The sequence below is a fragment of the Ovis canadensis genome, chromosome 5 (assembly GCF_042477335.2).
Source record: "Ovis canadensis isolate MfBH-ARS-UI-01 breed Bighorn chromosome 5, ARS-UI_OviCan_v2, whole genome shotgun sequence".
Classification (NCBI taxonomy): Eukaryota; Metazoa; Chordata; class Mammalia; order Artiodactyla; family Bovidae; genus Ovis; species Ovis canadensis.
In genome coordinates this window covers 93,412,123-93,434,039 of record NC_091249.1, presented here as the reverse complement: position 1 = coordinate 93,434,039, position 21,917 = coordinate 93,412,123, and the positions used below count along the sequence as shown (strand labels likewise).

At 38.5% G+C, this 21,917-nt stretch overlaps 1 protein-coding gene across 2 annotated transcripts in view; it reads right to left on the bottom strand.

Annotated features, from left to right (window-relative positions):
* The window catches only part of MSH3 (mutS homolog 3), a 194,903-nt gene that overhangs the window by 80,672 nt on the left and 92,314 nt on the right, over positions 1 to 21,917 (bottom strand). For both annotated transcript variants that reach the window (XM_069590046.1, XM_069590045.1), the window contains exons 14-15: positions 9,755 to 9,942; positions 8,714 to 8,882 (exon numbers count right to left, since the gene is read on the bottom strand). In XM_069590046.1, the coding sequence (XP_069446147.1) occupies positions 8,714 to 8,882; positions 9,755 to 9,942 (357 nt within the window). The remainder of the gene's footprint in view (positions 1 to 8,713; positions 8,883 to 9,754; positions 9,943 to 21,917) is intronic.

Sequence of the window (21,917 nt, the reverse complement as noted above, 5' to 3'; positions counted from 1 at the left end):
AGGTGATGGAATTCCAGTGGAGCTATTTCAAATCCTGAAAGATTATGCTGTGAAAGTGCTGCACTCAACATGCCAGCAAATTTGGAAAACTCAGCCATGGCCACAGGACTGTAAAAGGTCAGTTTTCATTCCAACCCCAAAGAAAGGCAATGCCAAAGAATGCTCAAACTACCGCAAAACTGCACTCATCTCACATGCTAGTAAAGTAATGCTTAAAATTCTCCAAGCCAGGCTTCTGCAATACGTGAACCGTGAACTTCCTGATGTTCAAGCTGGTTTTAGAAAAGGCATAGGAACTAGAGATCAAACTGCCAACATCCGTTGGGTCATTGAAAAAGCAATAGAGTTCCAGAAAAACATCTATTTCTGCTTTATTGACTATCCTAAAGCCTCTGACGTAGAAGGCAATGGCACCCCACTCAACTACTCTTTCCTGGAAAATCCCATGGGTGGGATTTTCCCCTAGGCTACAGTACATGGGGTCGCTAAGGGTCAGACACGACTGAGCGACTTCATTTTCACTTTTCACTTTCATGCATTGGAGAAGGAAATGGCAACCCACTCCAGTGTTCTTGCCTAGAGAATCCCAGGGACGGGGGAGCCTGGTGGGCTGCCATCTATGGGGTTGCACAGAATCGGACACGACTGAAGCTATGCAGAAGAAGAAGAAAGCCTTTGACTGTGTGTATCACAATAACCCGTGGAAAATTCTGAAAGAGATGGGAATACCAGACCACCTGACCTGCCTCTTGAGAATCTGTATGAAGGGCAGGAAGCAACAGTTAGAACTGGACATGGAACAACAGACTGGTTCCAAATACGAAAAGGAGTACACCAAGGCTGTATATTGTCACCTTGGTTATTTAACTTATATGCAGAGTACATCATGAGAAACGCTGGACTGGAAGAAACACAAGCTGGAATCAAGATTGCCGGGAGAAATATCAATGACCTCAGATATGCAGATGACACCACCCTTATGGCAGAAAGTGAAGAACTAAAGAGCCTCTTGATGAAAGTGAAAGTGGAGAGTGAAAAAGTTGGCTTAAAGCTCAACATTCAGAAAACGAAGATCATGGCATCTGGTCCCATCACTTCATGGCAAATAGATGGGGAAACAGTGGAAACAGTGGCAGAGTTTATTTTTCTAGGCTCCAAAATCACTGCAGATGGTGACTGCAGCCATAAAATTAAAAGACGTTTACTCCTTGGAAGAAAAGTTATGACCAACCTAGATAGCATATTCAAAAGCAGAGACATTATTTTGCCGACTAAGGTCCATCTAGTCAAGGCTATGGTTTTTCCAGTGGTCATGTACGGATGTGAGAGTTGGACTGTGAAGAAAGCTGAGCTCCGAAGAATTGATGCTTTTGAAGTGTGGTGTTGGAGAAGACTCTTGAGAGTCCCTTGGACTGCAAGGAGATCCAACCAGTCCATTCTGAAGGAGATCAGCCCTGGGATTTCTTTGGAAGGAATGATGCTAAAGCTGAAACTCCAGTACTTTGGCCACCTCATGTGAAGAGTTGACTCATTGGAAAAGACTCTGATGCTGGGAGGGACTGGGGGCAGGAGGAGAAGGGGACGACAGAGGATGAGATGGCTGGATGGCAATACTGACTCGATGGACGTGAGTCTGAGTGAACTCTGGGAGTTGGTGATGAACAGGGAGGCCTGGCTTGCTGTGATTCATGGGGTCGCAGAGTTGGACATGACTGAGCGACTGAACTGAACTGAATACACATTACTAACCACCACTGGTCACACTCCTTTGGAGCACCCTGGGAACAGTTTAGACCAGGGGTCCTCAACCTTCAGGATCTAATGCCTGATGATCTGAGGTAGAGCTGATGCAGTAGTAACAGAAATGAAGTGCACAATAATTGTAATGCACTTGAATCATCCTGAAACCATCACCCACCACCCACTACCCTGGTTCACAGAAAACCTGTCTTCAACAAAATGGGTCCCTGGTGCCAAAAAGGTTGGGAACTGCTCATTTAGACCGTAACTGTTCAATCTCAAAGTATCCAGGGTCTACTCTAAGGACCACAGCTCCTCAAGCAAGCCATTTACAGAATCAATACTGGATGGAAAACAGTGAGAATCAGGAAAGCCACGTGGACCCCATTTGTTAAACTCCTGGGGTCACTTTCTCAGGTGCTGGTCCTATGTGTCCTCTTGTGTTTCTCCTCAGCATTGTCACCAACTAGCTCCTAGTTATGGGATAGGAAATTTTCTATTTCTTTTCAATGAACGTTCTAAGGATGAGCAGACAAGTCTTTTGTTTAGAGACTTTACTGCTAAAGGAAACTAACAAAAAATTGGAAATTAACATGTATTTCAGAAATTTTAGAGGGTTCTCATAGAAACTTTCCTTGCTCTATGGTTTGTGACTTTGTTTCTTAGATGTTGATGTGAAAAGTATGTCCAGATTCACTCTAACAATCTCTCATATTCTTCTGCTGGGATCCAGTTCTGTCTCGGTTAAACGTCAGATACTGTTACTCAAACTATGGCCCATGGAATCACTGGGCTGGAATCATTGTTAAGTTTCCTGAAATTCTTCATTCATTTCAGAAACTGCTCTCTTTCTCTCCAAGGCCACACTTCACCCATTCCTATTCTCCCCTCGTTCTCATTGTTTCTTAAGAATTCACAAATATTTTTTATTTAGATGCTTTTCATGTGTCAATCATGCTAAGCAGATATCTGGATATGCTGCATGCTGTAAATTAATAAATTTTTTTCTAAAGATGTTCCAATAATATTTATTTCCTTTTCCTTTAAGAAAACTACTAATCAAAACTGTCCCAAATCTAAGTATCACCCCATGCCTATTCCATATTTGATTCAATCTTGAGATATAATTCTCCCCACACATAAAACATGAGAGACACTATCACAGAAACAATGAACTAGATAAAGCCATGTAAATTTCTACTTTCATTATTTTCTTTCCAGGATTCTTTTTTTTCACTATTTTCTAAAACAATACTGTCAGATGAAGGTGTGACAGTCACTCAGTCGTGTCCGATTCTTTGCCACCCCATGGACTGTAGTCTGCCAGGTTCCTCTGTCCATGGGATTCTCCAGGCAAGAATACTTGGGTGGGTTGCCATTCCCTTCTTCAGGAATACTGTCAGAGTCAGACACAATAATTCCCCATCGGCAATAAGGCTTAGTATTCTCATGAGTACATAAAAACTGGGAACAAAGTGAAAAAAATGAATAGAGCAAAAAGTAACACTGGTTTGACAGTTTATTTTTACTAGCAAACTCACGTACCCCACAGGCTATTACAACAGGTTTTTTAACATATATTACAAAAGTTGTATGTATGGAAATAAACTTTCAGCTAGAACAGAAGGGTATAAAATAAGAAACACATATATATAATACAAGAGTTTTCCCTCCCAGCTCCTTCACTTCTCAGAGGTAATCATATTTGATGAAGTCGGTTCTACTCCTTTAAATATCTCTAAATTTTGTTGATACCTTTAGTACAAATATTTAAACAAAATTTGATTATAACAATGCTGGCTACTTAGAATTTATTTGATGTTTGAATGAACAGCATCACTAATTCCAAAAAAAATGTTATAAAAGTGATTCTATAATGAAGTACTATGGAGAAGGAAACGGTAACCCACTGCAGTTTTCTTACCTGGAAAATTCCATGGATAGAGAAGCCTGATAGGCTATAGTCCATGGGGTTGCAAAGAGTCAGACAAAGCTGAGCACACACTCAATTCGAATGAAGTACTATCAAGACTTCAGAGGTTTTAAAAAAAAAAAAAAGAATCTATCCTTTTGTTAAAAACTAAAAAATTTCCTGTCTCAATCTCATCACCTTAATTTAGTAAAAGTTAAGAATAATTAGATGATTTACCTTCCTTGATAATCTTCTGTAATCCAGTTACTTGATCTCCATGCTGTGCTTTTTCTTAAATGTCAATGCTATACTGTCAATGCTAATCTACTAACCATTATGAATTTTTGATAAGTTTTCCCCATTTTAACTTTAAAACTCCAACTGAATCTAGGGCTGTCTTTCAAAACCTTACGTTTTATTTCAATTGGAATAGTACAAGCTCTAAAATGCCTGGATTTTATCAAATGAAATCTATGATGTTGATAACCCCTTGTGTTAACACTGTTTGTGAGCTGAGTGAAATGACAACATGGTATAAAGATCAGGAAGAGGGAGACCTGGGCTGGAAATAAGGTTCTCACGTGGGCAACTTATCGCACTATATTATGTCAAGTCTGAGTTTTCTTTCCTGAAAAACTGGAAAAAACCCTTTTCTGTTGTTACAGGGAGTCAGTAACATAAATAAAGCACTTTGCACCATTCTGAACTTTAACAGGTGCACAACAAATGGTAACTATATTGCTATTATTAAATGAATAATACCTGCAGAGTGCTTTATGATTAGAAAGTACTTTCATGCTTTTTAACTCATTTGGTCTTTGTAGTAGTCTCACTTCAGAGGTGACTCTTCCATGGTCACAGAGCATGTAAGCGGTAGAACTGGAGGATTTCGCCACTATAATATCAGGTAACCACTTTTCTACTACACATTTTCATTAATATATTAAGCAACTTTGATCATCTCATTTCCAACAAATACACCAAAACAGTGGTGCTGAGGTCACTTGTCACACTGCAAGGTCATAATTATATAGTCCGATGCTCTAAAGAGCAATATTGCATAGGAACCCGGAATGTTAGGTCCATGAATCAAGGCAAATTGGAGGTGGTCAAACAGGAGATGGCAAGAGTGAACATTGACATTCTAGGAATCAGCAAACTAAGGAGGACTGGAATGGGTGAATTTAACTCAGATGACCATTATACCTACCACTGCGGGCAGGAATCCCTTTGCAGAAATGGAGTAGCCATCACAGTCAACAAAAGAGTCCGAAATGCAGTACTTGGATTCAATCTCAAAAACAACAGAATGATCTCTGTTCGTTTCAAGGCAAATTATGCAATATCACGGTAATCCAAGTCTATGCCCTGACCAGTAACACTGAAGAAGCTGAAGTCGAACGGTTCTATGAAGACCTACAAGACCTTTTAGAACTAAAGCTCAAAAAAGATGTCCTTTTCATTCTAAGGGACTGGAATGCAAAAGTAGGATGTCAAGAAACAGTTGGAGTAACAGGCAAATTTGGCCTTGGAATACGGAATGAAGCAGAGCAAATACTAACAGAGTTTTGCCAAGAAAATGCACTGGTCGTAGCAAACACCCTCTTCCAACAACACAAGAGAAGACTCTACACATGGACATCACCAGACGGTCAACACCGAAATCAGACTGATTATATTCTTTGCAGCCAAAGATGGAGAAGCTCCATACAGCCAGCAAAAACAAGACCAGGAGCTGACTGTGGCTTATAACATGAACTCCTTATTGCAAAATTCAGACTGAAATTGAAGAAAGTAGGGAAAACCACTAGACCATTCAGGTATGACCTAAATCAATTCCCTTACAATGGTAGTGAGAAACAGATTCAAGGGATTAGATCTGATAGAGTGCCTGATGAACTATGGAATGAGGTTTGTGACACTGTACAGGATACAGGGATCAAGACCATCCCCAAGAAAAAGAAATGCAAGAAAGCAAAATGGCTGTCTGAAGAGTCTTACAAATAGCTGTGAAAAGAAGAGAAGTGAAAAGCAAAGGAGAACAGGAAAGATATACCCATTTGAATGCAGAGTTCCAAAGAATACCAAGGAGAGATAAGAAAGCCTTACTCAGCAATCAATGCAAAGAAACAGAGGAAAACAATAGAATGGGAAAAATCAGAGATCTCTTCAAGAAAATTGAGATACCAAGGGAACATTTCATGCAAAGATGGGCTCAATAAAGGTCAGAAATGGTACGGACTTGACAGAAGCAGAAGATATTAAGAAGAGGTGGCAAGAATACACAGAAGAACTGTACAAAAAAGATCTTCATGACCCAGATAATCACGATGGTGTGATCACTGACCTAGAGTCAGACATCCTGGAATGCGAAGTCAAGTGGGCTAAGGAAGCATCACTACAAACAAAGCTAGTGGAGGTGATGCAATTCCAGTTGAGCTATTTCAAATCCTGAAAGATGATGCTGCAAAAGTGCTGCACTCAATATGCCAGAAAATTTGGAAAACTCAGCAGTGGCCATAGGACTGGAAAAGGTCAGTTTTCATTCCAACCCCAAAGAAAGGCAATGCCAAAGAATGATCAAACTACCACACAATTGCACTCATCTCACATGCTAGCAAAAAATGCTCAAAATTCTCCAAGCCAGGCTTCCACAATACATGAACCGTGAACTTCTAGATAGTCAAGTTAGTTTTAGAAAAGGCACAGGAACCAGAGATCAAATTGCCAACATCCGTTGGGTCACTGAAAAAGCAAGAGAGTTCCAGAAAAACATCTATTTCTGCTTTATTGACTATGCCAAAGCCTTTGACTGTGTGGATCATGATAAACTGTAGATTCTGAAAGATAGGAATACCAGACCACCTGACTTGCCTCTTGAGAAACCTGTATGAAGGGCAGGAAGCAACAGTTAGAACTGGACATGGAACAACAGACTGGTTCCAAATAGGAAAAGGAGTACATCAAGGCTGTATATTGTCACCCTGCTTATTTAACTTATATGCAGAATACATCATGAGAAACACTGGGCTGGAGGAAGCACAAGCTGGAATCAAGATTGCTGGGAGAAATATCAATAACCTCAGATGACACCACCCTTTTGGCAGAAAGTGAAGAACTAAAGAGCCTCTTGATGAAACTGAAAGAGGAGAGTGAAAAAGTTGGCTTAAATTTAAATTTCTAAATTCAGAAAACAAAGATCATGGCATCTGGTCCTATCACTTCATGGGAAATAGATGGGGAAACAGTGGAAACAGTGGCTGACTTTATTTTTTCGGGCTCCAAAATCACTGTAGATGGTGATTGCAACCATGAAATTAAAAGACGCTTACTCCTTGGAAGGAAAGTTATGACCAACCAAGACAGCATATTAAAAAGCAGAGACATTACTTTGTCAACAAAAGTTATCTAGTCAAGGCTATGGTTTTTCCAGTGGTCATGTATGGATGTCAGAGTTGGACTGTAAAGAAAGCTGAGCCAGAAGAATTGATGCTTTTGAAGTGTGGTGTTGGAGAAGACTCTTGAGAGTCCCTTGGACTGCAAGGAGATCCAACCAGTCCATCCTAAAGGAGATCAGTCTTGGGTGTTCATTGGAAGGACTGATGTTGAAGCTGAAACTCTAATACTTTGGCCACCTGATGGGAAGAGCTGACTCATTTGAAAAGACCCTGATGCTGGGAGGGATTGGAGGCAGGAGGAGAAGGGAACAACAGAGGATGAGATGGTTGGATGGCATCACCGACTCAATGGACATGAGTTTGGGTAAACTCTGGGAGTTGGTGATGGACAAGGAGGCCTCGTGCGCTGCAGTTCATGGGGTCACAGAGTCAGACATGACTGAGTGACTGAACTCAACTATATAGTGAAACCAAGAGAAAAAATTAAGTATTTGGTATTTGCCAGTTCAGGGGAGGAGTGAAAATAAGTATACACATTATGAAATCATTTTTTTGTTATACAGAGTTCTATTTAGAATCCATTATGCAATGTGTATAACATCTTAATTTCATTTAGAAGACAGGCTGACTTAATCAACAGTGTATTAATAAACATTTTAATAAAAGATTATAATTTATTATAGAGTGTCTTCTTCAAATAATCATGTAAATTAACACTCTTTTGGCTAAATAAAGCAATGCAAATATGTTTAAAACTGATCTAAAATTAAGTTTTTCCCCATTAGAAAAATATCTATTTTTAAAATTCTGAATAAATTGTTCATCCTATAGAAATTATTCACAAATTTCCCAATTTGCTATTTAAAAAAGTAGACTTTTTCAAATTGCTTCAGTTGGAATCTTTATATTTTATTAAACATAAGATGTAAAGGTAGCAATACCTCAAGACTGCGAATAGGACCAATGGATATAGCCACAGTTTGAAAAGTGTACTTCTTCCTGGTTCTCATTCAGGTACTAATATTAAACTTTAAACAGAAACACACATACTAAAAAACACTTCCTACACAGCACCATAATCTTATGGAAGATTCACGAAATGTAGGTGTTTGCTATAGTTTTGTTTTTCTATTTTTTTTTTTTAGTAGCTATACTCCTTCAAATAGAAGCCTCGTCATTTAATTACTATAAGATCCAATTAGTGTAGATGGTTCACTTTGTATCATTTATCATCTGCAGACTGAGAGTCAAAGACTAACTTCTCTCTTCTAGAGGAAATGAATTATTTAAAGTTATTATTTACCATAGTCAAGGTTTCCTGTAATATAATTTCAATAGATAATACTAAAATACATTTAACATTAAGATCCATGATTCTACCAAGAAACTAAATAAGCAAACAAAATACTGCCATTACAAGAAAGTTTACAATATATTTCCAAAGAATAAAACAGAAAATCTGGGGGAAAAAAAAACCTTTCATCCTATCATCAGATATGGGGAGGGAGGTGGGAGGGGGGGTTCATGTTTGGGAACGCATGTAAGAATTAAAGATTTTAAAATTTAAAAAATAAAAAAACTAAAAAAAATAAAAATAAAAAAAAATAAAATAGCTTTTCCAATTAAAGAAAATTAATGTAAAAGAAAAGTATTGCAATATTACCTCCTGTCCTGATACAGTCACATATTGTGCAGAAGGATTTTTTAGTATTTTTCGTATTTCTTGCAAATGTGTTTGGATCTTGTTGGTAACGTCTTGAATTTCATCTTTCCTCTTTTTTATTAAAGGGAAGTCAGAAAGGTCTTTGAATAATTCAGTTTTATCCCCAATCCTAAAAAAAATGAAAAAATGCAAATACATATATTTAAGCATATTACTCATACTAATTACCAATTATTTTTCAGAACATAATAGAAGGCACTTCCCTGGTGTCTTCTGGCTAAGACTCCATGCTCCCAATGCAGGGGGCCCACTAGTCGATTCCCGATCAGGGACCTAGACCTCACAAGCTTCAACTAAAAGAGCCTGCATGCCATAACTAAGACCTGACATGGCCAAATAAATAAATATTTTTTAAAAAACATAATGAAAGACCAAAGGGTAGGAAGTCAGGAGAACAAGATTCTAATCCCAGCTCTTCTATCTTAACTTCTTGGAAGACAGATAAAATTACCCTAACATCACTTTCATTTTGGAAGTTCATGATTGTCATGATGAAACCAGGAGATGGAATTCAACATTTGTTGTATATTCAGAAAATAAATACAAATGAAAATACTCTCAAATCTGTTTTCTTATACATAAGGTTCTTTGTGGGATAAAATGTAAAATGACTACCCCTTAAAGGATAACTTTACTTCTGCAGTTTCTACATATAAAGCAGACCATCTCTGGCTACCTAGCAAATAAGCACAAGATGCCATCTGCCATCTACTTTTGGATTAATAAACTGCTACTACTTGCTCAGCCTGGACTTCATCATCTGATACCTGAGGAAATACCATATTTGTTCTGTATGACAGAATTGACTAAATGCTAAGGGTTAATTCCAGCTGTAATACAGAGCCTTTAGTATTCAATCACATTTCTAGTTTTATATGTAACTTCTACTATTAATTCTAAGGGAAGCTTAAGTATCCACATATCAAATGCCATACATTACTTTCACTACTAGAAAGGAAGAACTAAGGGTCCGCTACTTACTTGGCAGCTTGTTCATTGAGTATCTTTAAGTAATGCTCCACTGGACTGAGGAGTTCAGGAATTTCTAAAATAAATGTCTGGAGCAACTCTGATTCAACATGGGAATTCACAGCAGGTATTAGTGCTTGAAATTCTGACTTCAAGTGATACAGGGTTTTGACAATCAGGAAGAACTCTTGCGTAGAACACTGAAAAGAGAAATATCTTTTACCTAAATAGCATAAGATACATGAAAATGAAATTCAGTTAGTGGTCTTTTTAAAATTAGAATAAAAGAACATTTTAATTTATTGCATAAATGCTGCTGCTGCTAAGTCACTTCAATAATGTCCGACTCTGTGCAACGCCACAGACGGCAGCCCACCAGGCTCCCCCATCCCTGGGATTCTCCAGGCAAGAACACTGGAGTGGATTGCCATTTTCTTTTCCAATGCATGAAAATGAAAAGTCAAAGTGAAGATGCTCAGTTGTGTCCCACTCTTCGTGACGCCATGGACTGCAGCCTACCAGGCTCCTCAGTCCATGGGATTTTCCAGGCAAGAGTACTGGAGTGGGTTGCCATTGCCTTCCCCTTCCATAAATGAGTTAATTGAAATAAAGTATTGTTGATATGTCCTAAATGTTAAATCAATAGTTTAAGTACTTTATAAGTACTTATAAAGAAAATTTGAGGCAAGGATAGGAAAACCAATGCTTGTTCAGTATTTTTTCATTTTAAAATATGCTGATCACATAACAAAAATATAGTAAACAATGTCACAAATAAAAAGGATAATTCTGGGAAAAATCTGCAAAATATTTAAGAGATAAAGGTCAAAATTCTTTCACGTATAATGAGATTTTACAAATTGGAAAAGAATAATTCAAAGGATAGTGGCTAAATGATCTGAATAAACTCATAGGAAAAAAAATATACAATAAGCACTTAACTAACCTCACATATAATTAGGACAAGCAGATTAAAATGACAAGATAGCATTTTTCACTCATCAGAATGCCAAAGATTTAAAAGTATGATAAGAGCCAAGTCACACTGAGTATGAAAAATGATACTTTTATATACTATTAGTAGAGGCATCAGAGAAGGCAATGGCATCCCATTCCAGTACTCTTGCCTGGAAAATCCCATGGACGGAGGAGCCTGGTAGGCTGCAGTCCATGGGGTCACTAAGAGTCGAACTCGACTGAGCAACTTCACTTTCACTTTTCACTTTCATGCATTGGAGAAGGAAATGGCAACCCACTCCAGTGTTCTTGCCTGGAGAATCCCAGGGACGGCGGAGCCCAATGGGCTGCCATCTGTGGGGTCGCACAGAGTCGGACACCACTGAAGCGACTTAGCAGCAGCAGCAGCAGTAGAGGCATAACCTTCTTGAAAAGCAATCTGGCGTGTATTTATAATACAGAGTGCAACACTCTTTGACTACAAAACTTCACTTTAGAGAATTTTAGAATATTTCTCACAGTAGTAAAAAAAATGTTTGTATCTGAATATTTATAGTAGTAGTTTTGGTAACATTAAAAAGATGAATAAAAAACAACCAGAAATTGAGATATCAGGGAAAATTCATTCAGTGTACAACTATAAGACAGTTAAAAAGCTAACACATCTGTAAATACTAATGTACAGATTAATATGGAACTTCATAATTTCAACATATAACTGTATATAGTATATTTTTACACTATATACCATTTATCTATTTTACATAGTAAAATTTCATTTGTGATTCTTTAAATTATATATGTTATTCTACAGAAGTTCAAGTATAATTTAACTTTCTCTAGCTATCTCTGGATAGTGGATATGCCAAAGGGTGATAAAGGGAGGCTTTTTACTCTTTATTTATACTCCTGCTCATTGGAAAAGATCCTGATGCTTGGAAGGATTGGGGGCAGGAGGAGAAGGGGACGACAGAGGATGAGATGGCTGGATGGCATCACTGACTCGATAGACGTGAGTCTGAGTGAACTCCAGGAGTTGGTGATGGACAGGGAGGCCTGGTGTGCTGCGATTCATGGGGTTGCAAAGAGTCGGATATGACTGAGCGACTGAACTGACTAAACTGATACTGTTGTAATTTTGTAATATGAATGTGAATAATTTATACTTTTGGAGCTTTGGATAAAAAAAGTGGGCTAAACAAGTGCATCTAATTTCACTGTCTTGAAGCTATAGTCCAAGACTGTTTTAAAAGACATGAAACTTCAAGAATAATTAGGAAAAAAAACAATGACAATAATCTCTTGGAAGCTACAAAGTAAACAGACTAACGGTTATTTGACTTAGAAGACTCTAGGTATTTGAATCTTAAGCTTCCCATGAGGAAAACTAGGACTCGACTTGAGTTACACCCAGAATCCTAAGACTCAGGAATTGGGGGCACAAATTATCTTTGAAAGTGGAAGCTGGGGTTTTGGGAGTGGAGAAAACAATTGACTGAAAGTGACTTATGCAGCAATTAAATCCCTCAATCCCCTATTTCTCTTCATGTCACTAAGTTCAGTTCAGTTCAGTAGCTCAGTCATGTCGGACTCTTTGCGACCCCATGAATTGCAGCATGCCAGGCCTCCCTGTCCATCACCAACTCCTGGAATTCACCCAAACTCACGTCCATCGAGTCAGTGATGCCATCCAGCCATCTCATCCTCTGTCGTCCCCTTCTCCTCCTGCCCCCAATCACTCCCAGCATCAGAGTCTTTTCCAATGAGTCAACTCTTCACATGAGGTGGCTAAAGTACTGGAGTTTCAGCTTTAGCATCATTCCTTCCAAAGAAATCCCACGGTTGATCTCCTTCAGAATGGACTGGTTGGATCTCCTTGCAGTCCAAGGGACTCTCAAGAGTCTTCTCCAACACCACAGTTCAAAAGCATCAATTCTTCGGCACTCAGCCTTCTTCACAGTCCAACTCTCAATCCACACATGACCACAGGAAAAACCATAGCCTTGACTAGAGGGACCTTAGTCGGCAAAGTAATGTCTCTGCTTTTGAATATGCTATCTAGTTTGGTCATAACTTTCCTTCCAAGGAGTAAGTGTCTTTTAATTTCATGGCTGCAATCACCATCTGCAGTGATTTTGGAGCCCCCAAAAATAAAGTCTGACACTGTTTCCACTGTTTCCCCATCTATTTCCCATGAAGTAATGGGACCAGATGCCATGATCTTCATTTTCTGAATGTTGAGCTTTAAGCCAACTTTTTCACTCTCCTCTTTCACTTTCATCAAGAGGCTTTTTAGCTCCTCTTCACTTTCTGCCATAAGGGTGGTGTCATCTGCATATCTGAGGTTATTGATATTTCTCCTGGCAATCTTGATTCCAGCTTATGTTTCTTCCAGTCCAGCATTTCTCATGATGTACTCTGCATAAAAATAAGCAGGGTGACAATATACAGCCTTGACGTACTCCTTTTCCTATTTGGAACCAGTCTGTTGTTCCATGTCCAGCTCTAACTGTTGCTTCCTGATCTGCATACAGATTTTTCAAGAGGCAGGTTAGGTGGTCTGGTATTCCCATCTCTTGAAGAATTTTCCACAGTTTATTGTGATCCACACACTCAAAGGCTTTGGCATAGTCAAGAAAGCAAAAATAGATGTTTTTCTGGAACTCTCTTTGCTTTTTCCATGATCCAGCGGATGTTGGCAATTTGATCTCTGGTTCCTCTGCCTTTTCTAAAACCAGCTTGAACATCAGGGAGTTCACGGTTCACATATTGCTGAAGTTTGGCTTGGAGAATTTTGAGCATTACTTTACTATCACGTGAGATGAGTGCAATTGTGCGGTAGAAATAGAGGAAAACAACAGAATGGGAAAGACTAGAGATCTCTTCAAGAAAATTAGAGATACCAAGGGAACAATTTCATGCAAAGATGGGCTCGATAAAGGACAGAAATGGTCTGGACCTAACAGAAGCAGAAGATATTAAGAAGAGGTGGCAAGAATACACAGAACTGTACAAAAAAGATCTTCACGACCCAGATAATCATGATGATGTGATCACTAATCTAGAGCCAGACATCGTGGAATGTGAAGTCAAGTGGGCCTTAGAAAGCATCACTACAAACAAAGCTAGTGGAGGTGATGGAATTCCAGTTGAGCTGTTTCAAATCCTAAAAGATGATGCTGTGAAAGTGCTGCACTCAGTATGCCAGCAAATTTGGAAAACTCGGCAGTGGCCACAGGACTGGAAAAGGTCAGTTTTCATTCCAATTCCAAAGAAAGGCAATGCCAAAGAATGCTCAAACTACCACACAATTGCACTCATGTCACTAAAGGGCCACCATTCTCCTACCCTACAAAGACTGTAGTGGACCCTTGAACAATGTGTGGAGGTTAGGGGTGCTGACCCTCCACACAGTCAAAACTCTGAATAGAACTCTACAGTGAGCCCTTCATATCTGTGTTTCTATATCCATGGATTCAACCAACCATGGATCACGTAGTACTGTAGTACATATTTATGAAACAAATCTACTGTAAGAGGACTTGCACAATTCACACTCATGCTGTTCAAGGGTCAACTGTAGTTTTAGTCTCTGGAGAAGGTAAAACACAGCTATCTGAATCAGCTTCAGGCACAGTGACGGATGAGAGTACCACAAAAAGCAAAGGATTTAGAGAATGATTCCAGACTGAATGTTGAAATTCCCAGCTGTCCTCACTGAACTCACAGAACATTGTTAGCCAGTCAGAAAGTGGAAAGAGTCCCTGGGGAATCTCACAAGCCCAAGAGAAAAATTATAAAGACAGCATATAGCAGGAATTCTCCCCATAAATGGACCATCAAGTTCACACAACAGTTTACCTCATAATCTGCAAGCCACATCCAACTACACAGAGCTTACTACCAGCGTTTTAGTTTCTTAGTCTTTAAAAACGATCAGACAGATTTAAAAAGATTTTTAATATATTTTATTTAATTGGAGGCTAATTACTTCACAATATTGTAGTGGTTTTGCCATACATTGACATGAATCCGTCACGGGTGTACATGTGTTCCCCATCCTGAACCCCCCTCCCAGCTCCCTCCCCATTCCATCCCTCTGGGTCATCCCAGTGCACCAGCCCCGAGCACCCTGTCTCATGCATCGAACCTGGATGCATGAAATGATTCTAACATGAAATGTAAACACTAAAATAAACAACTAATTAATCAACCAACAAATACCAGAAGGAATGGAACCTATACAGGTAGAAGAAAAAGTTACCAATATCCTGTTAAACAGAGAATATTGAAATAAAGAGAGAATCATGAATTAAGAATGGTATGTTGTTATTTTAAAAGAAACATTCAGAGAACAAGAAAACAATCAAAAAATTGCATAAATTAAACTATGATAGTAGAAATGAAAATTTTTTAAAAAGAGGTAGAAAATCAAGGTAATAAAATTTCCAAGAAGGTAAAGCAAAAGGGTAAAGAGATGGGTAACACAAAAGAAAGATCGATAATCAGTCCAGAAGATTCAAGAACTCAAATAACAGAGCTATAAAAAGGAGATAAATTATCAAAAAAGTAATTCAGAGGTATGTCATATATATACAATGAAATACTACTTACCATTAAAAAAAATGACATAATGCCACTTTGCAGCAACACAGATGGATCTAGAGACTGTCATACTAAGTGAACTAAGTCAGAAAGAGAAAGACAAATACCGTATGATATCACTTTTATCTGGAATCTAAAATACGACACAAATGAACTTGCTGCTGCTAAGTCGCTTCAGTCGTGTCTGACTCTGTGCGACCCTATAGACGGCAGCCCACTAGGCTCCCCCCGTCCCTGGGATTTTCCAGGCAAGAATACTGGAGCGGGTTGCCATTTCCTTCTCCAATGCGTGAAAGTGAAAAGTGAAAGTGAAGTCGCTCAGTCGAGTCCGACTCTTAGCGACCCCATGGACTGCAGCCCACCAGGCTCCTTCATCCATGGGATTTTCCAGGCAAGGGTACTGGAGTGGGGTGCCATTGCCTACAAATGAACTTATCTATGAAATAAAAACAGACTCATGATGTAGAGAACAGACTTGTGGTTGCTGAGGAGGAGGGGGCCTGGAAGAGGGATGGATTAGAGTTTGAGATTAGCAGATGGAAACTATTATATGTAGAATGGATAAAAAACAAGGTCCTACTGTATTGCACAGGGATTATAGTCAATATCCTGTGATAAACCATAAAGGAAAAGAATATATAAAAAAAGAATGAGTATATATACCACTGAATCACCTTTCTGTACAGCAGAAATTAACACAACATTGTAAATCAACTATACTTCAATAAAAAATAATAATTTTGAATTTAGAATTACACATCCAAACTTTAAATAATAATTCAGAAAAATTTCCTAGAACTTGGTTGCCAGATTGAAAAGCTCCAATACAATGAATTAAAACAGAACCAAATCGCAGCTGATCATCATGAACTTTTAAAACGTTGGAGACAAAAGATACAATCTTCCATTTCTAGGAGAGAAAAAACAACCACCACAACAAAACAATGTCACACAAAGAATTGAGAACCAGTACGACTTCAGACTGTTTAAAAATAATAGTAGAAGCTGTTTAAAAAGACAGCACAAAATTCTAAAGGAAAATAATTTACAACCTAGAATTTTACACTCAACCAAACTACTAATCAAATGTGAGAGCAAAACAAAGACATTTCCAGACATCAGTGTTTCAAAACTTACTCCTAATACCCTCTCTCAGGATGCCTCCAGAGAATGTACCCCACCAAAATGGAGGAATGAACCAAGAGGAAGTCATGAAGTACAGAAAACAGAAGATTCAATTCAAGGGAAATAAAGGGAATCTAAAAAGATAGCTATTCAACGGGTATAGCAGGCAACAAGTCCAGGTTGAATCAGGCAGGAAGGCTCAAGAACATGAAATGAACAAGAATATTTGATGAAAATGAATACCTTGATATGAGAGGACAATGCAAGTTTAAGTTAATGGTAAGTACACACCATAAATAGTATACATATGTATATATATATATATAATGGATGAATGTTAAGAACATATTTAGAAAGATAATTACTTATAAGAAATGAAGAAAACTGGACCAAAAAAAAAAAAAGGAAACTAGGTTCAACTGAACAAATGGTGAGTTCAGAATGTATCATAAAGCACCTCATCTCCAGAAAGGCCGTGGCTCACTGGGAAAGATACATACAGGAAACTGCACTGTTTGTATAAATATGGAGCCTGGAAATAATTTATAGCCTAGAATTGAACTCGAGTCACTTAATGGTATATTCTAGTAAAAGTAAAGGGCCAAAAATAAACATTTTCAATACAATTTCTGAATAATCATCTCATAATTATTGCAATTTGATAAGCAAAAAAGGGAAAAAAAAAGGAATTGGTTGTTCAGGCTTAGATATGATATCAAGTTTAAGTGAGCAACAGAAATAAGGTGAAAGCCAGGAATGCTTGCCGAGGGCAGGCTGCTCTCAAACTTCTTAAGCAAAATGACTCAGCGGAGTCACAAGAAAGCTGAGAATAAGGGTAAAACAGTTGCTCTTGAAGTCACTCATGTTCAACCCCATTTCTGGCAGCAAGCTTCTCTGTGGAAGTGCTTAAGAATACATGCGCAAGTGCAGAGGCGGATCACAGGACTGGAAGAACCCCAACCTAAGCTCCACACTGAAAACATGGAGTTGGGCTTCCAGCAGTCTAGCTAAGAAATTAACTATAAAACCTACAAAGTCTGGAAACCCTCTCCTTTCAACATTTACTAAGTGCTACACCCTTAGCAGTTATGTATCATTTTCTTACAAAAGTTATTATAGTTATTGAGCAGTTAATGTGAACTCCTATCACTAGCACTATTTTCTAAGATTTAAATTTGAAGTCTTACTATCAAAAGAAATGTTTATTTCAGAGTTGGCCCACTTGGTATCCTCTATTATTATCATCATAAAAATACCTATTTGTGCCTATTCCACAGCACTTTCCACACAGCCAGATGGCCTAAGCCTACCACTTCCACAATATTCAAACAATGTTCCTTAACATTTTCTGAATTTCACAAAGTTGGCACAATCTGTACCCAGGATATCACTCACCATTTGGTGCATACAGCAGAAGCTTATTTAGAGTAATCTAATGATAAAGAATAGATATGTGTTTTATGGTATGTTCCAAGAGCCAGCTAACTAATCTATAAAAATGTGGTTTAAAGCATTCAGACTTCCTAAAGTTGGTCTATACCAAATCATTTGTAATCTCCACTTTTCAAATCAATCCTTAGGCATATTCTTGTACAAACACTAAAACAGCAAGAAAGAAACAACTTCTGAGTGAGTCACAAGTTTCATCAGTATAAGCTGAAAGTCTAAAAAGTCATTCCTGTTCTGCGTATTGGTTGCTTTTAAAAGAAATTAGATTCTATTCTGCATGATCTCACTTGGATGTGGAATCTGAAAAACCAAACAAAAAACCTGAATTAACAGATACAGAGCACATATTAGGGGTTGTGGAACATGGTTATGTAGGCAAAATGGGTAAAGATGGTCAAAAGGTACAAACTTCCAGTTGTAATAAGTCCTGGTGATGTAATGGCATGGCAACCACAGTTACTAATACTGAATTGTGTGTATTTGAAAGTTGCTGAAGAATAGATCTTAAGAGCTCTTTCTCATCAAGAGACAACAAAAAAGCTTTGCAACTTTATGTAGTAAAGGATGCTAACTAGAGACTGTGGTGATCATATACATTGAATCCTTATGTTATATACCTGAAACTAAAATAACGTTGGACATCAATTATACCTCAGTTAAAAAAATTAGATTCTGACATTTACCAGAGTTTTAAACTTTTATAAGTATACAAACTTTATGAAATGCAAATAATAAAGTGCAGTTTAAAGAGAAGCAGGAAGGCATAATAGAAATCACCACAGTAATAAATGATGATGCCATCTTAATGCCATGGATACTATGATTCAGCTCTTTTGATTAGCCATTGATAATTTTTCAGCTTTGCTCCTATCTTCTTTTGAGAAAAACAAAAATCTCTAACATCTGTCAGTGAATCCTTGTTAGTAGTGAAAGCAATGTGTTTAGAGATCTGCTGCTTAATGAAGGGTAACAAGCATGGATTAGCAGCCACTGGGTCAAGGTCAAAAACAAAATAACAGATGGTATGTCATCCATTCTGTAACCTCAAAAATGCCAACCATAATACTTCCTACTACCGGAACAGCCTCTACTCTTGCCAGCAAAACAGAAACTCAGCAACTTCCCTGGCAGGCCAGTGGTTAAGACTTCACCTTCCAAAGCGGGGGGTATGGGCTAGATCTCTGGTTGCGGGGTTGAGATCTCACATGCCTCATGGCCACAAAACCAAAAGATAAAAACAGTATCATAACAAATTCAGTAAAGACTTTAAACACAGTACACATCAAAAAAAAAAAAATCTTGGGCTTCCCTGGTGTCTCCGTGGTGAGGGGTTCTCCTGTTGATGCAAGAGACACGGGTTCAACCCCTAATCCAGAAAGATCCCATATGCTGCAGAGCAGCTAAGCCCATGCACCACAATTATTGAGCCTGTGCTCTAGAGCCCAGGGGCCACAACTACTGAAGCCCACGCACCCTGCTCTGCAACGAGAGAGGCCACTGCAATGAGAGCCTAGGCACCGCAGCTAGACAGCAGCCCCTCCTTGCGGCCACTAGAGAAAAGCCTATGCTGCAGGGAACACCCAGCACATTGCAAAATAAAAATAAATAAATAAAGGTTTTTTTAAAAGTCTTGGGGGGGAAAAAAAAAAAACTCGAACACAGTGCATCAAGCAATGGAACAGTAGATGCCAACCCCATAACCAAGGCATACATTTTTTCCCTAGGGATCAGTATTTCCCAATTTTGACTTTTTCTTTCTTTTCAAATTTAGCTGAAGCATATGGAACAGTTACGTAAGTCCTCCTGGGCACTGCAAGTATTTTCAGAAGCAGTAGTTATTATTCCAGTAAAACACTGTAAAGGAAAAAGGCTTAAAAAGGTAAAGACTAATAGAAAATTGGTCACAGCTAAGGTTTTTCCAGTAGTCATGTATGGATGTGAGAGTTGGGGTATAAAGAAAGCTGAGCACTGAAGAACTGGTGCTTTTGAACTGTGGTGTTGGAGAAGACTCTTGAGAGTCCCTTGGACTGCAAGGAGATCCAACCAGTCCATCCTAAAGGAAATCAGTCCTGAATAGTCATTGGAAGGACTGATGCTAAAGCTGAAACTCCAATACTTTGGCCACCTGGTGCAAAGAACTGACTCATTTGAAAAGATCCTGATGCTGGGAAAGATTGAAGGCAGGAGGAGAAGGGGATGACAGAGGATGAGATGGTTGGATGGCATCACCAACTCTACAGACATGAGCTTGAGTAAGCTCTAGGAGTTGGTGATGGACAGGGAAGCCTGGCATGCTGCAATCTATGGGGTCACAAAGAGTCGGACACAACTGAGTGACTGAACTGAACTAAAAGTTTGGGCACATAACATCTGTTCTAAAACAAAGGTCACATCTCCCAATACCTGGCAAACAAATGCAGTATTGCCTCACGAATCGATTGCTTCCCTGAGGTGCCCACCAGTGTTTTTGGGGAGAAGCTTCGAGAACAAGTTGAGGAGCGGCTGTCCTTCTGTGAGACTGGAGAGATTCCCCAAAAGAATCTGGATGTCATGAAGGAGGCAGTGGTTCAGGCAGAGGAAGCGGCTGCTGAGATTACTAGGAAGCTCAAGAAACAGAAGAAATGCTTGAAGGAAAAGAAAAGGCTGGCTGCAATTGCCCTGGCTTCTTCAGAAAATAGCAGTGCCCCGGAGGAGTGTGAGGAGACCAGTGAAAGAGCCAAAAAGAAGAAAAAGCAAAAGCCCCAGGAGGCTCTTCAGGAGAATCTGTCTCTTTTCCCAAACCCAAGAAAGAGAAATCTTTTTCCAAGGAAGAGCTAGTTAGTAGTGATCTTGAAGAGACAGCTGGTACTGGAAGTCTTCCCAAGAGGAAGAAATCTTTTCCCAAAGAGAAACAAGTTACTGACCCTGATGAGTCAGAAAAAAAGAGGATCCCCAAGAAAAAGCAGAAACTGTCTTCCAAAGAGGAGCCACTCAGCAGTGGACCTGAAGAGGCTGCTGCCAGCAAGAGCAGCGGCTCCAAGAAAAAGAAAAAGCTCTGAAAGCTATCCCCAGAAAGTTAGAATGGACATCTTCCTAGTGGGGCATAAGTTAACAGAGGTATTCCCCATTCCATCCCCTCAGTTCAGTTCAGTTCAGTCGCTCAGTCGTGTCTGACTCTTTGTGACCCCATGAATCGCAGCACGCCAGGCCTCCCTGTCCATCACCAAAGCCCAGTAAAAAAAAAAGAAAAGAAAAAATAAATAAAATAAATTTATAAAAACTGTTCTAAAAAAATTATTAAATTGGCAAGGATTTACATTTGGGCAAAAAATAAAAGTTGCTTACATAGGGACAACCAGGAAAAAAGATTTAATAGTATTCAAAACTGCTGCTACATCAAAAATGGTAGTGTCCAAAAATGTAAGCCACTAAAACCCAGTCAAGGACCCTAGTTTAAATATGAATTCCATCACTTATGAGCAAGTTATTAACCTCCTCTTAGCATCATTTTATTTTTTTTTATTTTTTTTTTAGCATCATTTTAGCCAAGGTAATGCAAGTTGTCATAGCATTATATAAAGACAGCAATATACATAATTTCCCACCAGTAAGAAAGTAATAAATCTTCTCAACCTCACAAAGTTTTTTTTTTTTTTACAACAAAGAGTTTAACATATGTGAATGACTTCTGTAGTAGGTAAGACACTATAAAAAGTTTATTAACAATTACAAATATCACCAACTGATAATTTTTTTAATTTTAGGCATATTTTGAAGATAAATTATTTCTCTAACAAATCTCACTTGTTACTGTTATGATTTAAAATGGAAAGCTTAGGTGATGAAAATCAAAATAATAATGTGTTTTACTTAGCTTCAATATCCAAACTTGTCTGCATATTAATAATACCACAAATATTTTACAAGCAGATTTTTCCTTTGGTTAAGTCAAATAAGAAGTTGTTGTGAGGTCAAAAGAAGTAAGGCATCTCTTCTTAAAGTAGCTAGTCTAAGTAAACTCCTTACTTTGATGATGGTCCATACTTTGAGGATGAAATAG